General features: G+C 43.2%; 1 protein-coding gene across 21 annotated transcripts in view; it reads right to left on the bottom strand.

The window, feature by feature from the left end:
• Nucleotides 1-16,857, bottom strand: part of PTPRF (protein tyrosine phosphatase receptor type F) — a 653,187-nt gene that overhangs the window by 70,514 nt on the left and 565,816 nt on the right. For 15 of the 21 annotated variants that reach the window (XM_078392786.1, XM_078392790.1, XM_078392795.1 and 12 more), the window contains 2 exons: nt 5,741-6,046; nt 936-1,129 (listed from right to left, as the gene is read on the bottom strand). In XM_078392786.1, coding sequence (XP_078248912.1) covers nt 936-1,129; nt 5,741-6,046 — 500 coding nt within the window. The remainder of the gene's footprint in view (nt 1-935; nt 1,130-5,740; nt 6,047-16,857) is intronic. The other 6 variants (XM_078392801.1, XM_078392797.1, XM_078392799.1 and 3 more) reach the window with 1 other exon arrangement.

Below are 16,857 nucleotides of genomic sequence, written 5' to 3'. Positions count from 1 at the left end.
TTGTCAACACCTGTTGTGAAAGGGAGAACTGATGAACAGTGTGTTCAGCTAGTTTCCAACATACTTCTGGGGCATATTATTAATGCCTTAAAAACAGCTTAATTTTAAAGGTTGGAAGGAAATGCTAATAATTAATCTGGTGGATTTCTGGTGTGTGTGTGTGTGTGTGTGTGTGTGTGTGTGTGTGTGTGTGTGTGTGTGTGTGTGTGTGTGTGTGTGTGTGTGTGTGTGTGTGTGTGTGTGTGTGTGTGTGTGTGTGTGTGTGTGTGTGTGTGTTTTTGCAGAAATAGCATAATTTAATACACAATTTTGTTACTAAAAACCTTTTACATAATGGATGACACAGAAGGCATGATTACCTGTATCTTCTCTAAAACAAATTCTACCAGTTTCCTCCATTAGGTTAATCTCGCCTTTTAATGCATTACTTGGGTCAAAATGATGTTGGGAGAAACTACAACAAGGTAATCAAATAATTTCCCCAGTTCCGCATGAGTGGATGTATACTGGTCACAAAATCTGCCCCATAACCAATTGTGTGAAGGATGCCCTTTGCCAAGCAGAACCACTACTGCAAACACTATTCTCTCAAAATTCTGCTTTCAATATTTGAATATTCACTGACAGTCTCTACAGTAGTTACAAAGTGTTCTGTGCTACATACTTTGCATTTCCTGATAAACCCTAAGAAATGTGTTTTTTTATACCAGGGACGGCTAAGCTGTTGTCCTCCAGATGTAGTTCACCTACAGTTCCTATTAGGTCTCATCACTGGTCACATGGGTGGAGGCTGGTGAGAAGAGGAATCCAACAAGCTCTGGAAGGTCACCAACTGCCCATTTGTAATGTGGATTTCTAACAATTCCTATGAAGTGCCAAAGTGCTGAACATACAGAGCCTACTGCATGCACAGATGTACCCACATTGTGCTATACCTGGGGTTCTGCCACCACAACATCTTTGATGACATGTGGTCCAACTGGTTCATTGTTTTCCATCTTCACATACGTAACTTGGTAGCCTCGAATTTGGCCATGCTGTTTGTTGGAAATTGGAGATTTCCAGGAAACACGAATGGCTGTTGAGTTCACTGATTCCACCTCCACTTTTCGTGGTGGAGCACCAGGCACTGTAACACAAATGCAAAATTTAGTCAGAGACAACAGTCATATTGCAAAAACAGTTCTTTGTGCCTTGAACTCATTTCCTTCCTCATTCCTTATCCTACAATCCATTTTCTCAGAAAAGATAGATTGTGTGCCCTCTCTCTCAAGCCAGAAACAGATGTTTGAGATAGCCTGTAATTAGAGCTGAAAGCACATTAATATTGCAGAGAGGTGACTGAGGCAGGTTTGTGAAACTGGGCTTCAAAAGAACCCTGTGCTCAGGTCCTAAAGACCACTTACCAAACAAAACAAGCTACTGTATTTTTTGCTCCATAAGACGCACCTTTCCATAAGACGCACCAATTTTTTAGGAGAAGAAAACAGGAAAATATAATCTGTTTTCTTCGCTCCATAAGACGCACAGACTTTCCACCCCCCTGTTTTGTGGGGAAAAAGTGCATCGTATGGTGTGAAAAATACGGTAATTTACATATTCCTGGAAGTAAGAGAAGTTAATACTTTTCGTTTCATTAGTCAAGAATTTTCCTCTTTTAATCACAAGTTGGTTGATTGCATAGCTCAGTAAGATGGAATACCAGAGCCTGGGGTCATGAATTTGATTCCCTAGACTGCCTTGTACAAGAGTCAGTCTGTGTGGCCTTAGGCTAGTTGCACAGTTCCAGGGCACCCCCAGAAAAATGAATGATAAACCGCATCTGGAATACTAACTTGGAAGTGTGGTAATGAAGGAATTAGAAAAGATCATCGGGGCTGGACTTGCTGATCCATAAGGTCCTTTTCAGCTCTGCAGTTCTAAGATTATTACATATCAAGTGTAAGGATGTATCACTGGATACCAAAACCAAGATAATTCACACTATTGTATTCCCAATCACTAAGTATGGGTGTGAAAGCTGGACAATAAAAAAGACTGACAGGGGAAAAAAAGGTTTCATTTAAAATATGGTGCTGGAAGTTAGCTTTGCAGGTACCCTGGACTGAAAGAAAGATGAAGAAGTGGGTCCTAGAGAACTTCTTCTAGGATCCTCGGTAGGCAAAAATGATTAAAATGAAGCTGTCATACTTTGGGCACATCATGAAAAGGAAAGATTCTCCAGAAAACACAATAATGCTGGGAAAGGTGGAAGGCAGCAGGAAAATATATGGATTGATTCTCTAAAGGAAGCCACACCCTTGAATTTACAAATGCTGAGCAGGACCTGTTGAGGGCAAGACATTTTGGAGATGGCTCATTCATAGGGTTGCAATAAGTCAGAATTGACCTGACAGCATGTGACTATTATTCTTAATTATGCTTTATCTCTAACACCTGTTTCTGGTCTCTCTCATATGCTTCTCTGCACACATCACCGAATATAGCAAACAATGAATGCAAAGATTAACAGGATTAATAGGAGTGAATGACACGTATTAATTAGTTAATTGCTAATCTAGGCTGTTCACTGTCAACACAACAAAATGCAAAGTAAGTTCTGCCCAGATTGCTAGGTACCCCCACTTTTACTATACATACACCAAAAGAAATGGGTATATTACATCAGTACATTGACTAAGAGAGAAGAGGAATGTATAACCTGATTGCTCAAGGCAAAGACGTGAAGAATGCTTGCAAAATTACTCTTTCTTAAAGAGACAGACTGTTTCAATCATCAAGAAAGCCTCTTGAAAAACCACTGATACCTGTTAGCTTTCCCTCTATGAGCATGAGTATGAGACAAACAGATTTCTTTCTCAGTGATGCTTTCACAATCTGTAGAAACTAACTCTGTGGAAACTCTCTTTTTCCTTTGTGAAGCACAAAGCAGGTGAAAGTGGGAAATGACAGCAGGATACCAGGACGTGTGGTTTCTCTTCCTCCCTCACCTTCTTCTTTCAGAAGATAGAAAGCAGTAGCATAACAGGAAGTTATAGCTGTTACATGCCTTCAAGTTGGAACTGACCTATAGTGACCCTAAAAGGGCTTTCAAAGTAAGTAAGATTTAAGGAGAGGGCTTACCAATTCAACACCCCCCCCAGTGAATTTCCATGGTTGAACAGGAATTTGAGCCCTGGCTCCTGAATCCTAGTCCATTACTCTAGTAATATAAGTGTTGCTTATATACCGTCCCATAGAGCTTAAAGCATTCTCTGGGCGATTTACAAGTTGATTTACAAGTTAATTATGCAAGCTACATATTGCCCCCTCCCAGCAAGCAGGTTATTCATTTTACTGACCTTGGAATGATGGGAGGCTAACTCAACCTTGAATCGGCTACCCAGAACTGAACTCTGGGGTCATGAGCACAGTTTTGGCTAACATACAGCAGTTTAATCACTGCGCCATGAGGATCTTGTAGTGGATATACTCTACACTATACCATATATCCCATAACAGGTAGACAGTATATGACTACTGAGGAGGGAAAACAGTCTGAGGCAAACAGTTGCCACTTTTGCCATGCAGTGAGATACTGCTGGTGGGAGTGAAAGAGAATGCAAGAGAAGTAGGGGCAGACTACACACCCTGATTTCCTGCTATCTTTCCCCCCTTGACAATGATAGCCATGAAAAAAAAAAGAAACATCAGACAGACACAGTCTGACCTAGGCAGTACAAGAAACCAGACTCAGTAACCGGACAGCAATTTCAATTAAATGTGAGCACTTTGTTTGATAGGGCAGCAAACATCTTGCAATCTGGAAGCCAAAAGGGGAGAAAATGCAGTTTCTTGTTCTTAGCCACTGAAGTGAAAGAAATGGGATTTACACCCCAACTCTAAGATTGGCTATTCCATTGCTTAAAGCAAGAGATCTGCAAGGTGGAAGGCAGCTTTGAAGATGGTGAAGTTTGTGGTTGTGCATTTAGCTTGCAGAATGGTTGTTGATAATAAAATGAAAAACAGTAGTTGCCTGAAAAATTTCAATCACCTTAGAAAGAGAGGTATGTCCATAAGTCAGTGTAAACTTTATTTAATATCTGGGGAAAAAACTATATCCATATTGGTCCTGACTCTTATACTGACTACATAAGATATTAATGGGGGGACCCCAGTCTCCCCCAAAGCACCTTCATATTAAGATAATGGAGCATGTTGCCTCCAGAGAATAGCCTTGCCATATTACTATTCAGCATTAGATTGGAAGTCTAGAACAGAGTCCTGATATATGACAAATCCATGGCATTAAGAATTACACTGTGCCCCACTTGCTAGAGCAACACAAGGTTAACTAGGGACACAGAAGTGGGTGGAACCTATGATTTTTTTTCTATAAAGGCATGGCAGATGGACAATTGCTAAATTGCAGGCAACTGGTTATTTTTCACAGATCTCACTCTTAATTGTAAATAATTACTTAAAGAAGAGTATACAAGGGAAAGGTATACATACTAGTAGAGGAAAATGACAGGGAATATCGAGGATGAGGGATGTTCACCAACCTCAATCTAATTTCCTGCATGAACATGGAGATGAAGCATCTTTCCTGGATAGTGATTCAACCTTTCTAAAAAGTGAGTGGAAAGCTGACAGCAGTATGTTTAACTGGTTAATATAACCCCTGCAACAGATGTGACTGGAACAGTGCCTATGACAGTTACATCAAGGCAAAGCTATCACAAGATTTACCTATGGCTGTCATTAAAGGGCAGGGATGTATGCTAACAGCAGCTGTCTATGGATTGAGCTTTGCTGGGTCAGTGGCGGTCACTTTAAATATAAGAAAGATACATTAGCCACCAATAATATTTCAAAGAGTATTTCAGCTCCTTCCTGTGCTTGTAGTGATGAAAAACCAGCGCATCAGAAGGTTCCAAAGCTACTCCTGACAGAGAGCTTAGCTGGGCAGCAAACTATGCAGCCCTCAAATTAATGCAGAGAGCTTGCTGCGACATTTCTAGGGTAGCAGATTCCCTTTGGCTAAGGCTTTGCTAAATGAGAACTGATGCAAACAATTCAGGCAGCAGGACACACAGATGTGCCAGTGACCCCAAGAAGCAGTTATCGAACATTGCTATGCAACACTTCCTAGGACTGCAGTGGTGCAAAGGACAATACAGCATAGGAGGTAGAACGGAAGGATGCCTCCTGTCAACTTGGGATAAGTTCCTTTTCTCCATTTGCCTGTCAATCTTCTCTTTGGCCTCTGAGGCCAGGATGGAGGCCTGGGAAGTGCCTTCTGTGACCATCAGGACTGACACTTTCTAAGGAAGAAACTTAGACTGGTATGACATAATTTGACAGCCTAGCTAATGTAATATCATTTTTGCTTCAAAATATCCTTGACAGTTACTCTACCCATGTGATACAGAACAGGGACAGGTTCATGTGGTGTCAGGCATTCTCCCCACCAGGGGTGGAAATTATAGTTTCTCTGTCTATAGACTCCACATGCAAGAAACCTCTTTGTTCTTTTTGGGTCCCATGTTCTAACACCTGAAAAAAAATAGATGCCTCACATACTTTTAAATTTTTGGATGCATGTTCCTGTATGTGTGTGTGTATGTTTTGGAGGAAATTCCCAATTATGCTGTTCTGAGAGCAGGAAGAAACAAATTTAGCAACTCTGCAAATGTTATATATCATTGGCAGGACCAAAAGAGTGTTTGTTACCTTCAGTAATTAGTCAGGAACCTACCGTCCTCATCTGTGCGAACCCAGACAGGGGTGCTCTCTGGCCCAGGGCCCACATCTGTGTGGGCCCTCACCCACACTTTGTACTCTGTCCATTTCTCCAAGTCGTTGATCTCCCAGCTGGAGTGCTCGTGTCCAATGCCCTCAACCACATGCTTGGTGCTGTCCTCTCCTTCCACTGCTTGATATGCGATGGAATACTGTGTGATGACTCCATTGCGGCTCTGAGCCGGTGGTGGTACCCAACTTACCCGAATGGCAGTGGAGCTGGTGCTTACACATACAACATCTTGGGGTGGGGCAGAAGGGGCTAGGGATAAATAAATGAAGGAAGTGGGGAGATGAGGGAAAATGGTTGAACCAAAAACTACAACCTATACAGAGATCTTACCCAGCCAACAGATTCTCTCTTTGCATCAAGCAAATATCATCATCTTGCATTTGAGGAAAATACACAGGAGAGCTAGGTCTGTGAGAAGCATTTTGCATCATGCCTAAAGTCTAGAATGATAGAAGTATTTAGCTCAGCATAGAGGACACACAGAGATGAGCCATCAAAAGGATATCAGAAAACAGGAATGCAGAAGAATAAGAAGGCAGGAATGTCAAGAAAGAATGTGAGGACTGAAAAATATAAAAACTAAAAAGGAAGTAAAAACAATACTACACTTTTCCCCTCAACACATAATTCAGTGACATTCTATCTGAGGTGGGTGGTCTGACTGTGTACAAACTACTAGCAGAGCATCCTGGAGAATATGTCAGTTGTACACAGCAATCAGCAGCAGCACACTTGTGAAACTATTGTTTTGGCTACAGAAGAACTAGAAGCTCTCAAGGCCATGAGGTCAGTACCTGCAAAGGTGGAACAAGATCGTCACCAAATTAAAAAAACTCACTATCCCTCCCCAACAGAAAACAAGCAAGTCTTTTATTTTATACTAGGACAAGAAGAGGTCAAGAGCAATCTCCCAATAGGAAATGTAGTAAGGATTATCTCACTCCTGAAAGCTAACTTCAAAGAGGTACATTGGATTGTAGGGACGTCCTCTAAACTCACAGCTGTCAGTAGGAGCATCTAAACATGGTACCTAACCAATCCAACTTGTTGGAAAGAGGGGGCTGCCAGCTATCAAAGAAATAATGACAGCCCAATTTAAACATTTATGCAAAGAACTAATAATGGCAAAAATCCCAAACCATAAACTTGAGAATAAAATCTTTGATCTAGCCACAAAATTAATAGCTATTGCTAGAACAGTAAATGAAGCCCTGAGGTTCAATATTAAGAAGCAGAACCAGCGTGACACTGGAAACGCAGATAAAGCAGGAAGATTTGGAAAACTCGACCTGATGGCTCAATCTTGGCACATGGAGATCAGAGCCAGGGAATCCCCTTAATGAAGAGGCTTTTAATCTTGATTATATACAATTTATTACTGTTAAATTGTTATGTCAGTTTCATTATCAAGACTCTTTGAATGGATTTGAATTGCAAGGAATGGCACACAAGCAGTAAATGCCTGAAGGATGAGAAGGACTCTTACAAAGGAGCCATGGGTGATTTGAAAGATTTTTACTTGAAATGTTCTCTGTTGTGTTTAATTCTGTTGTTGTTTTTATGTGCCATCAAGTCACCTCCGACTTATGGAAAACCTATGAATGAAGAATCCCCAAAATGTCCTGTCCTCAACTGCCTTGCTCAGCTCCTATAAACTCAATTTTGTACTATAAATAAAATAGTTTTAAAATAATAAAAAAAGACTTGTAGTTAACACTGCTGAGAAGAATAAGAGATGTAGACAGCAAGTAAAAGAAGATAAGGCATTGCAAGAATAAGCCAAAGCAAGTAGAAGAGTGCATTAAAGACACGGAGCGTCAGGAGCAGATACTGAATGTGTACACTGCCTTGATAAGAAGAGAGTTTAACTGTAAACAATCCTTCCTTCAAGTTACCCCTAAACAGAGCTTTCTGAGAAAAAATGTTTTATTACTCTTTGAGGTAGAACTAGAAAAAGAATTATTCACATCTGGAGCAATGTGTGAGAGACAGGCATTTCCCAAGTCTGCTGATGGCTGGGTAAGATTCACACTTGCAAAGTGTCAATGTACAAGTCACATCTTAACATCAGGATGTACAAGCTGCAACTTATGTCAAAACAGGTATAAATAAAATTCAGCAATGCAAGCAAAATAAATGGAAAAAAGTATATAGGACAGAATGAACACCAACATGCATATATACACGTATTATCCATACATTTTGGATATGGTCATGATGACAAAAATATGCTCCAAGGCAGGATGAATATACTAGCGATGCTCAGATGATGTACTCCCTGGGCCTGCAATTACTGTTCACATGATTGGTGCCTTGCAAGATAAACACCTAGATTCTAGAAATCTAATTCTGACAGTTTTGAAAGCAGATAACTGCAAGGAAAAATAAATGCTAGGAATGGTGGTGATACTGTATTTCAAAGGACACAGTATGTCTGGTATGGCCACCATAGGTGTGCTGCTCAAGTAAGACTGGGACCACCCATATCTATCTAGGCAAATGCTTCTAGAGACATTCTTATAAGAAAGAAATGTCTTCGGCTTTTTATATGGGTCAGACCTGTTATCCCAGTTCTTTAAAATTATTCCATTGTGATACCTGCCTTCATGAGCTGTTTCTGTCCTGCAATTTTCCCTCCCACTGCCTTTATAGTCTCAGAATCCAGAAATGTGTTTGCATTGCAAACCTAGGTCTTGACCACAATGGAGTGAAAGAAGCCAGCAGAAAAATAAACTAGTATCTGTGACAAACCCAGACCTACTGGGATCTATCACACAGTTACTAAGCTGCCACCAACCATTCCCTATAATAAGTCACACAGACCAGGGATGGATTTTTAAACAACAAAAGAATAAGGTTTATTTTAAATACAAACAGGGTAAATAAAACAATCAGGTGAATAAAATAAAGTAACGTGGCTTACTCTCACACACACAAGCATACAGTTTGGTTCACCTAGAACCTTTAACTTAAAGCACAGACCCTGAACCCATCAGTTCTGGCTAACCAACAGACCCCTGAACCTTTCAGGCTGGTACTCTGACACACAGTAGTACCCTGTCAGACACACAGACTCCCACAACAGCTTCTTCTTCCCCAGCTGCTGCTTCGTCCCTCCCAGTGTCTCACAGTCTGTCTCAGCATCTCCCTTCACCACACAGGCATCACATATTTATACAGTACAGCCCCTCCTCCTGATGTCCCGCCTTCCACTCCCCATAGGATGGAACTTTCCCTCCAAACCCATGACAGACAGGTAACATCAGTGCTGTTATGTAACACCTCCCCTCTTTATAAGTTGTTTTGTAGGGGGAAAGCTAAGGTGCTTTTTCCCAAAAAACAACCTGTATAAAACACACAACACCAATTATACCTACCATATTATACTTACTTACATTCTAAGTTAAACATTTCAAATAGGCATTTAAACATTTACCATATACATTACATCAATTTACCTTTATTAATACAAACCAATTTAAAACCAGGTACATTTTAACTTTTTGTTTTCATTATATACATATAGTCCATGTTCTTTCGCCGTCTTCAGTCTTCAGGTCTTCTTGATAAGGCGTCAGCAACACAGTTCACTGACCCTCTGACCACTTTCACTTCAAAGTCATAGTCCTGTAGGTTTAAAGCCCACCTCATAAGTTTGCTATTGTGGGTTTTCATTGTCTTTAACCATTGCAATGGTGAATGGTCAGTACACAGAACAAAATGTCTTCCCCAGATGTAAGGCTTGGCCTTCTGGATCGCATAGACTATGGCCAAACACTCCTTCTCCACGGTTGCCAAATGTCTCTCACCTTTTTGAAGTTTCCTACTCAGGTAGGACACTGGATGCTGGTCACCATTCTCATCCTCCTGGCACAGAACTGCTCCTACCCCGCTGTTAGACGCATCGGTGTAGATGATGAACTCCCGGTCGAAGTCTGGAGCACGCAGGACAGGATAGTTGATTAACGCCTCCTTCAACCTCTGGAACGCCGCCTCACAGTCGCTGGTCCACGGGATGCGGTCATCAGCCGTCTTCCTCGTTAGATCGGTCAGCGGAGTCGCCATCTCGCTAAACCTTGGAATGAACTTTCTGTAGTAGCCCACCAACCCAAGAAATGATTTGACTTTTTTCTTGGTGTTGGGTCTAGGCCAATCACGAACAGCTTCTATTTTGGCCTCCAGGGGTTTTATCATTCCTCCCCCTATCATGTGACCCAAGTATTTTATTTCTGGGCTACCCAGCTGACACTTGCTGGCCTTTACTGTTAGCCCTGCTGCACTTAACCTCTGCAGCACTAATTCCAGGTGTATCAGGTGATCTTCCCAGGTATTACTGAAGATCCCTATGTCGTCAATGTAGGCCACTGTAAAGTCACTGAGCCCTGCCAAGGTCTGGTCCATCAGCCTTTGGAATGTGGCTGGTGCATTTCTGAGACCAAAGCTCAGGACTCGAAACTCATAGAGACCAAAAGGGCTGCAAAAGGCAGTTTTTTCTTGATCCCTGGGATCAATTCTTAATTGCCAATATCCCTTTACCAGGTCCAATGATGAGATGAACCGACAACCCCCTATGGTTTCAATCAGGTTGTCTAGCCTGGGCATTGGGTAGGCATCAGGAGTGGTTACACGGTTTAATTTCCTGTAATCAACACAAAACCTAATGCTCCCATCAGGCTTGTCCACAAGGACTATCGGAGAGGACCAAGGACTAGAGGAGGGGACGATTATGTTCTCCCTCAGCATCTCGTCCAGCTCCTTCCGTACCTTGTCCCTATAGGGTCCCGTTACTCGGTATGGGGATACTGCCTGCGGGGGTGCATCCCCTGTATGGATCCGATGCATCACTCCCTTCACTATCCCCGGCTTGTTGGAAAACACCTGTTGATATTTACTAAGCAGCATTTTCAGTTCTTGCTGCTGGTCTTGGGTGAGTGCAGGACTGATCTTTACCTCCTCTGGGTTGTATTTTACTTCCCCTCTACCCTCCCAGAAGGGTAATTCCGCTTCCTCACTCTCAGCTGCTTTTATCGCGAATAAAACCCTCTGTTCCCCTCTGTAGTAGGGTTTTAGGGCATTCACATGAACCACCCTCCTTGCTTGGTTCTCCTCCTGCTCTATTAGGTAGTTCAGGTCTGACATCTTGGAAATGACCCTATATGGTCCTGCCCATTTGAGCTGCAGTTTATTCTCTCTGCAGGGCCTAAGCCAGAGCACTTCCTCCCCTGGGTCAAAGTGCCTCTCTCTAGCTTTGTGGTCATACCATGTTTTCTGTCTGACCTTCTGAGCTTGCAGGTTTTCTGCTGCCAGCTCTAGATTTCTCCTTAGGTCATTCATCAAGGTGTCTAGGTATGTCACAACGTCTTGTGGGTCATCCTGGGTGATCTGCTCCCAATTTTGTTTGATCAAATCAAGGGGCCCTTTCACCCGTCTCCCAAATAGAAGTTCAAATGGACTAAACCCGGTACTGGCTTGTGGCACTGATCGATAAGCAAACAAAAGGGATTGCAGCTTCTGGTCCCAATTGTTTGGATTCTCTGCCAAGTAAGCCCTAATCATGCGCATTAGAGTCCCATTGAACTTCTCAGTTAACCCATTACTTTCAGGATGATAGGCAGTGGTTTCCTTGTGCTTAATTCCACAGATCTGCCATAAGCGTTTCATGAGCTTTGATGTGAACGATGCTCCCAAATCTGTGATTATCTCTGAGGCAAATCCCATCCTGGACATATACCCCACCAAAGCATCGGCCACTGTGTTAGTTTCAATGTTAGTCAAGGGTATGGCTTCAGGATACCTTGTGGCATGGTCCACAATTGTTAGAATGAACCTGTTCCCCCTCTTTGTGGCCTTGGGCAAAGGTCCCACAATATCCACCCCTATGCATTTGAACGGAGTGTCAATCACAGGCAAAGGGCACAACTTTGCTTTGGTCCTGTCGCGGTTATTCCCCTGCCTTTGACACACATCACATTGTTTACAGAACTCCCTGATCTGTTTCCCTATGTCAGGCCAGTAGAAATTCTGTGTGATTCTCTGCTGTGTCTTGTTCACTCCTAAGTGCGCAGCAAACATGTCAGAGTGACCCCTTTGTAAGATCATAGGGCGATACTTTTCAGGTACCACCAGCTGACTTCTGATCCCATCTCCCCCTTTTGAGATATTCCTCAGGGTTTCTCTATATAAAATCCCCTTTTTCTCCAGAAATCTCACTGGGGTTTCAGGTGTTAGCTGGGCGTCAGTCACCTGTTCAAAACACTTTTGGAGAGTGGCGTCTGCCTTTTGCTCCTGTCCAAATCTGCTGTCTGTGGTTAAGGTTTCCACCACAGCTTCTGAACTTCCCCCACCTGCTTCCGTCTCTGGCTCATCATTACCCCCCTGAACTGTCCCTGTGGTGGCTTGTGAGCGTGTAATCACTAGCACCCGTTTCACATGTTCAGCCAGGTCATTTCCCACGAGCACGGCTGCTGGCAGAGTCGATGAAATCGCTATCCGCCAATCTCCCCTCCAGCCTTGAAAGTTGACAGGTACCTCTGCTACTGGCAGAGAGATTATCTGCCCCTCAATCCCTGCCACCTTCATGCTCTCATTTGGGATTATAAACTCCCTAGGGATGATATCTGGATGGCACAGGGTTACCTGGGAACAAGTGTCCCGCAGCCCCCTATACTGACGGTCAAGTATTCCTACGTCCACCCCGGCTGTCTCAAACAACTGAGAATCTGTTTTTACCAGCAAGCAGCGCTTTACCTCCCCAAGAGGACCATTTTCCTCAGCCTGATCAGCATAGGTAGCTGTTCCAGACTGAGTAGTCATGGCAACAGGCTCCCTCTGTGACAATGAGCTTTGCTCTTTCTGGACACAGAACACAGCTTTTGGCTTGGTCCCACTAGAATTCTGAGGCACCATTCCTTTTAGCTGCTTTAATTTTTCACACTCTGAGATTAGATGACCCTTTCCCTGACAGAAATAACATTTTCTAGTGTATTTGGATTCTCTCTCCTCTTGTTTCGGTTTTCCCTCCAAATTCTGAGGGCTTGGTTTCATGCCTGAGGGCTTCCCTTCACCATGGGCCCCTCCCCCTTGCTGGCTTTTCCCTGGTCCCTGAGAGTACTTGCTGTAGGTTTCTTTGGGTTTACCTACAGATTTCCCCTCACCCAAGGGCTTTCTTATTTGGGAGATAAAATCTGCGATTTCTGCGGCTGCTGCCACAGATTTCGGTTTCCTTTCCCTCACCTGGAATTTCAATTCCCCCTGCAGGACTGAATAGAACTGTTCCAGGGCTATCAAGTCTTTAAGCTGCTCATAGGTCTCTATTCCCTCCTGCGATAGCCATTTCTCAAGCAGCCTCACCAATTGGGCCCCCACTTGGGTAAAAGTCTGTTCTGGTTTTTTAGTGAGGGACCTGAATCTTTGTCTCAGCTGCTCTGCATTTATCCCATGTCTTGCAAACACCAGTTTTTTGAACTCTGCAAAATCTTTCATCAGTTCCTCAGGCATCTCGGCATAAACTTCAGCAAGGCTACCACTGATTAAAGATCGCATGATGGTCATCTTCTCAGTTTCCCTCACTGAGAAGTCCACAAACGCTCTTTCCACTAAGGAAAAGAACACCTCAGGACAATCTCCCTTGTGGTACACAGGGAATTTCTTCAGGTCAGCCTTAGACAATTGGCCTCCCTCAGAATCCCTATTGTTATTATTGTTCTGGTTCATCATTTCCAGTTTTCTTAATTCAAACGCCATTCTTTCTTTTTCCAGAGCAATTTTCTCTCTCTCTAATCTTTCTTCTTTTTCCAATTGCCTCATCCTCAGTTCATGCTGTTGGGCTATGAGCAATTTTCTGAGTTCTGGGTCCTGCTCTCCTGTGCTGTCACCTTGCACTGAGCCAAATTCATCCTCAGAACCTTGGTCAATCTGGGGGTCTTTCACTTCACTCATGTCTGCTACTTGGCTTCGAGTCAAGGGCATAATCCCCCCTCAGAACAGGCTGCTTTAAAAAGTCAAGCCCCAGAATAAAACGACCACTTTTTTCCTTTTTTTTCCTCAGAACCAGCTCTCCCCAGAGATTGCTGCTGTTCTTCAGCACTTAAATTGCAACAGTATCGAGTCAGAGCCTACCCCCCTCTGCTGGGCCTCTCAGCTGGCAAGCTAGCTCGCTGTTGCTACGCAGTTTTGCCTCAGCGTTTTCCCGCCAAAACTAGGCTGCCTCAGAGCACCTTAATCTAAGTCTCCCCAGTTGGCACGTTCTTCTACTAGCGCACCTCCCCGTGAGGTACACCTAGAAGATTACCTACGCGCCTCAGACTGTCCCTGACTAGATCCCCCTTGCTCTGGGCACACTTGCCAAGGCTTTGCTGGACCGCTGGACAACTGGACCAGTCGTATCCCACACGCTGGACACCAATCAATGTGACAAACCCAGACCTACTGGGATCTATCACACAGTTACTAAGCTGCCACCAACCATTCCCTATAATAAGTCACACAGACCAGGGATGGATTTTTAAACAACAAAAGAATAAGGTTTATTTTAAATACAAACAGGGTAAATAAAACAATCAGGTGAATAAAATAAAGTAACGTGGCTTACTCTCACACACACAAGCATACAGTTTGGTTCACCTAGAACCTTTAACTTAAAGCACAGACCCTGAACCCATCAGTTCTGGCTAACCAACAGACCCCTGAACCTTTCAGGCTGGTACTCTGACACACAGTAGTACCCTGTCAGACACACAGACTCCCACAACAGCTTCTTCTTCCCCAGCTGCTGCTTCGTCCCTCCCAGTGTCTCACAGTCTGTCTCAGCATCTCCCTTCACCACACAGGCATCACATATTTATACAGTACAGCCCCTCCTCCTGATGTCCCGCCTTCCACTCCCCATAGGATGGAACTTTCCCTCCAAACCCATGACAGACAGGTAACATCAGTGCTGTTATGTAACAGTATCTTCCCCTATAACCTTCTCCACTGCAAAGCACACCCTCCTGAGGATGTGGGGTATACAGCTGAAATGTTACAAAACAGTTGCACACTGTTGTGATTGCTCAATTATATGCAGTGATGTTCCTTCAGACTAATTGTTCACATTTTGAAAAAGGATTAGGAACTGTTTTCGCTTATCAGTAATAGGAGATCAGAAGTTATTTAAACATACACCCTGCTTTGGACTGAATTGCGTTGTGCAGGCAAGAAACCTGGGCCTAGAACTGCAATGAGGAAAGCTGTTGCATACAACTGAGCTCTATTTTGTAACCAGGGAAGCTGTTGTATGCAATTGAGCTGTCCTCTGCAGGTAAGAAAGCTCCTACATGGAACTGAGTTTATTATCAGCTTTGTGCAAGGTACATAAAGTTTAAATAACTTCATCTCTCACCATTGATAGGGGATGCCAGCAGAAGTTCTCCAACTTATCTTTTGTAAAAACTGGAAATGAAGCTTTGCTTTGAAGGCAGCAAAGCTGTTTTGTGTGTTTGTGGGGACTTACTCCTACGAAGACCTGCAAAGCAAAATTGCATCTGCCTCTACCTATTTTCTTTGCTACATCTGTACACTTAGTTCTGCTCACTCCTTGACTGTATCCTCCTTTTATCAAACCAGAGTTTGCCCTGGTCTAAAGAAGATTCACACCCCGGAGTTAGGATGGGCAGGGCATGGAGCTTCTATTTGGAACTAAAACCATAACATCCCTCTTTTTTATGAAACACTGCACAGAAGGACTGGTATCATGGAATCACTTTGTGAAAGAACTTCTCCCCACTTCTGCCCCGAGATACCAACTCAGCATTCCACTAAAATACTTGAGAAAAATAGCTCAGTCATATGCTAAAATCAGCATATGATAAACTCAAAGGCTTTACCGTCTCCACATCCAATCTAGGAAGGCAAAAAAGTAAAAATGGATGCAGAAAGGGATTAAAAAGAATGGTCTTGTGGCATGACACTCCACAGATTTTCTTACTGATTAACAGAAACTGAAACATCTCAGGATTCTTATTATAAAGCAAGTCTGCAAAACCCGGATGATTTTCAGAGCTGTCGTCAAAGAAAGACAAGCCTGAAAGCTACTGCTGACAGGATCTTTGCAGCAGGCTTCCCAATCTTCATGCCATTGGGAGGATTCAATGCTAATTCTTGCTCCAAGATTTCAAAGAACGGGGGGGGGGGCAGTTTGATTCTACACACATCCTAACCCTCTACCTAGGATTAGGAGCTGTTGGGAAATGAAGAAAATAATATGGTGGCAGGAAATTGTTGGAGAGAGCCTGGGTAGGACAGACAAATTCTGGACAGGAGGGTGCTACATGTGGCCATGGGGCATTATACCCCAGCTTTAACTGTAGACTGGGATCCAGTGATGGATGAAACAAGGAAAAAAATCAGGATTTACCACTTTTTAATTGCTGGGTGTTACGTTTCCTGTCCCAGTTACGAAGAACCATCACATATGAGTGACAGCATGAAGATCTCTCTACTGCTATTTGCACCTGAGATCTGCTTGCATTCTGCCTTGTTAGCTGATGACTGGGGAAGTGCTCACTAACTGCCTGTTAGTACACATGCACCATCAGTACTGGCTAACAGAACAATTACCAGTCTCCACAATCAGAGTGTATCCTCCAAAGTCAAATATGTATAATGCCTCAGTTTGAATACTGTTTCATATATTTTCTCCTATCCATCCTGCTGGCACTAAGATCCCATTAGCTGAAGTGGAAGTTAAACAAGGCTGTAGGAATCCTCATGATTGATATGCTAATGAAAGGAAGAAAGGTCATTCCAATCATGAGCAAAACCCTCACTGTTCTTCCCCACCCTAATTCATCCCAGATGCCCGCGGGCTCTACACAGTGAAGGCTGTTGCCTCCACCACTGTTTGCCCCACACAGTCATGAAATCCTTGACAGATGGCATAAACGGAAATGTCTCTTTCCCCCTCTTTAATGCTCTCTGCATAAAAGCAAGCCCCCAAATAGTTAGTGAAAACAAGCTTATCTCAGAGCTCTTTGATAGCTTTAATCTGCTTATGTGCAGCACTTTGAGCTGCTAATAAGGGT

The sequence above is a fragment of the Pogona vitticeps genome, chromosome 4, assembly GCF_051106095.1.
Source record: "Pogona vitticeps strain Pit_001003342236 chromosome 4, PviZW2.1, whole genome shotgun sequence".
Taxonomy (NCBI): Eukaryota; Metazoa; Chordata; class Lepidosauria; order Squamata; family Agamidae; genus Pogona; species Pogona vitticeps.
Note: the sequence above shows the minus strand (reverse complement) of the source record. Positions and strands in the feature narration are given on the sequence as shown.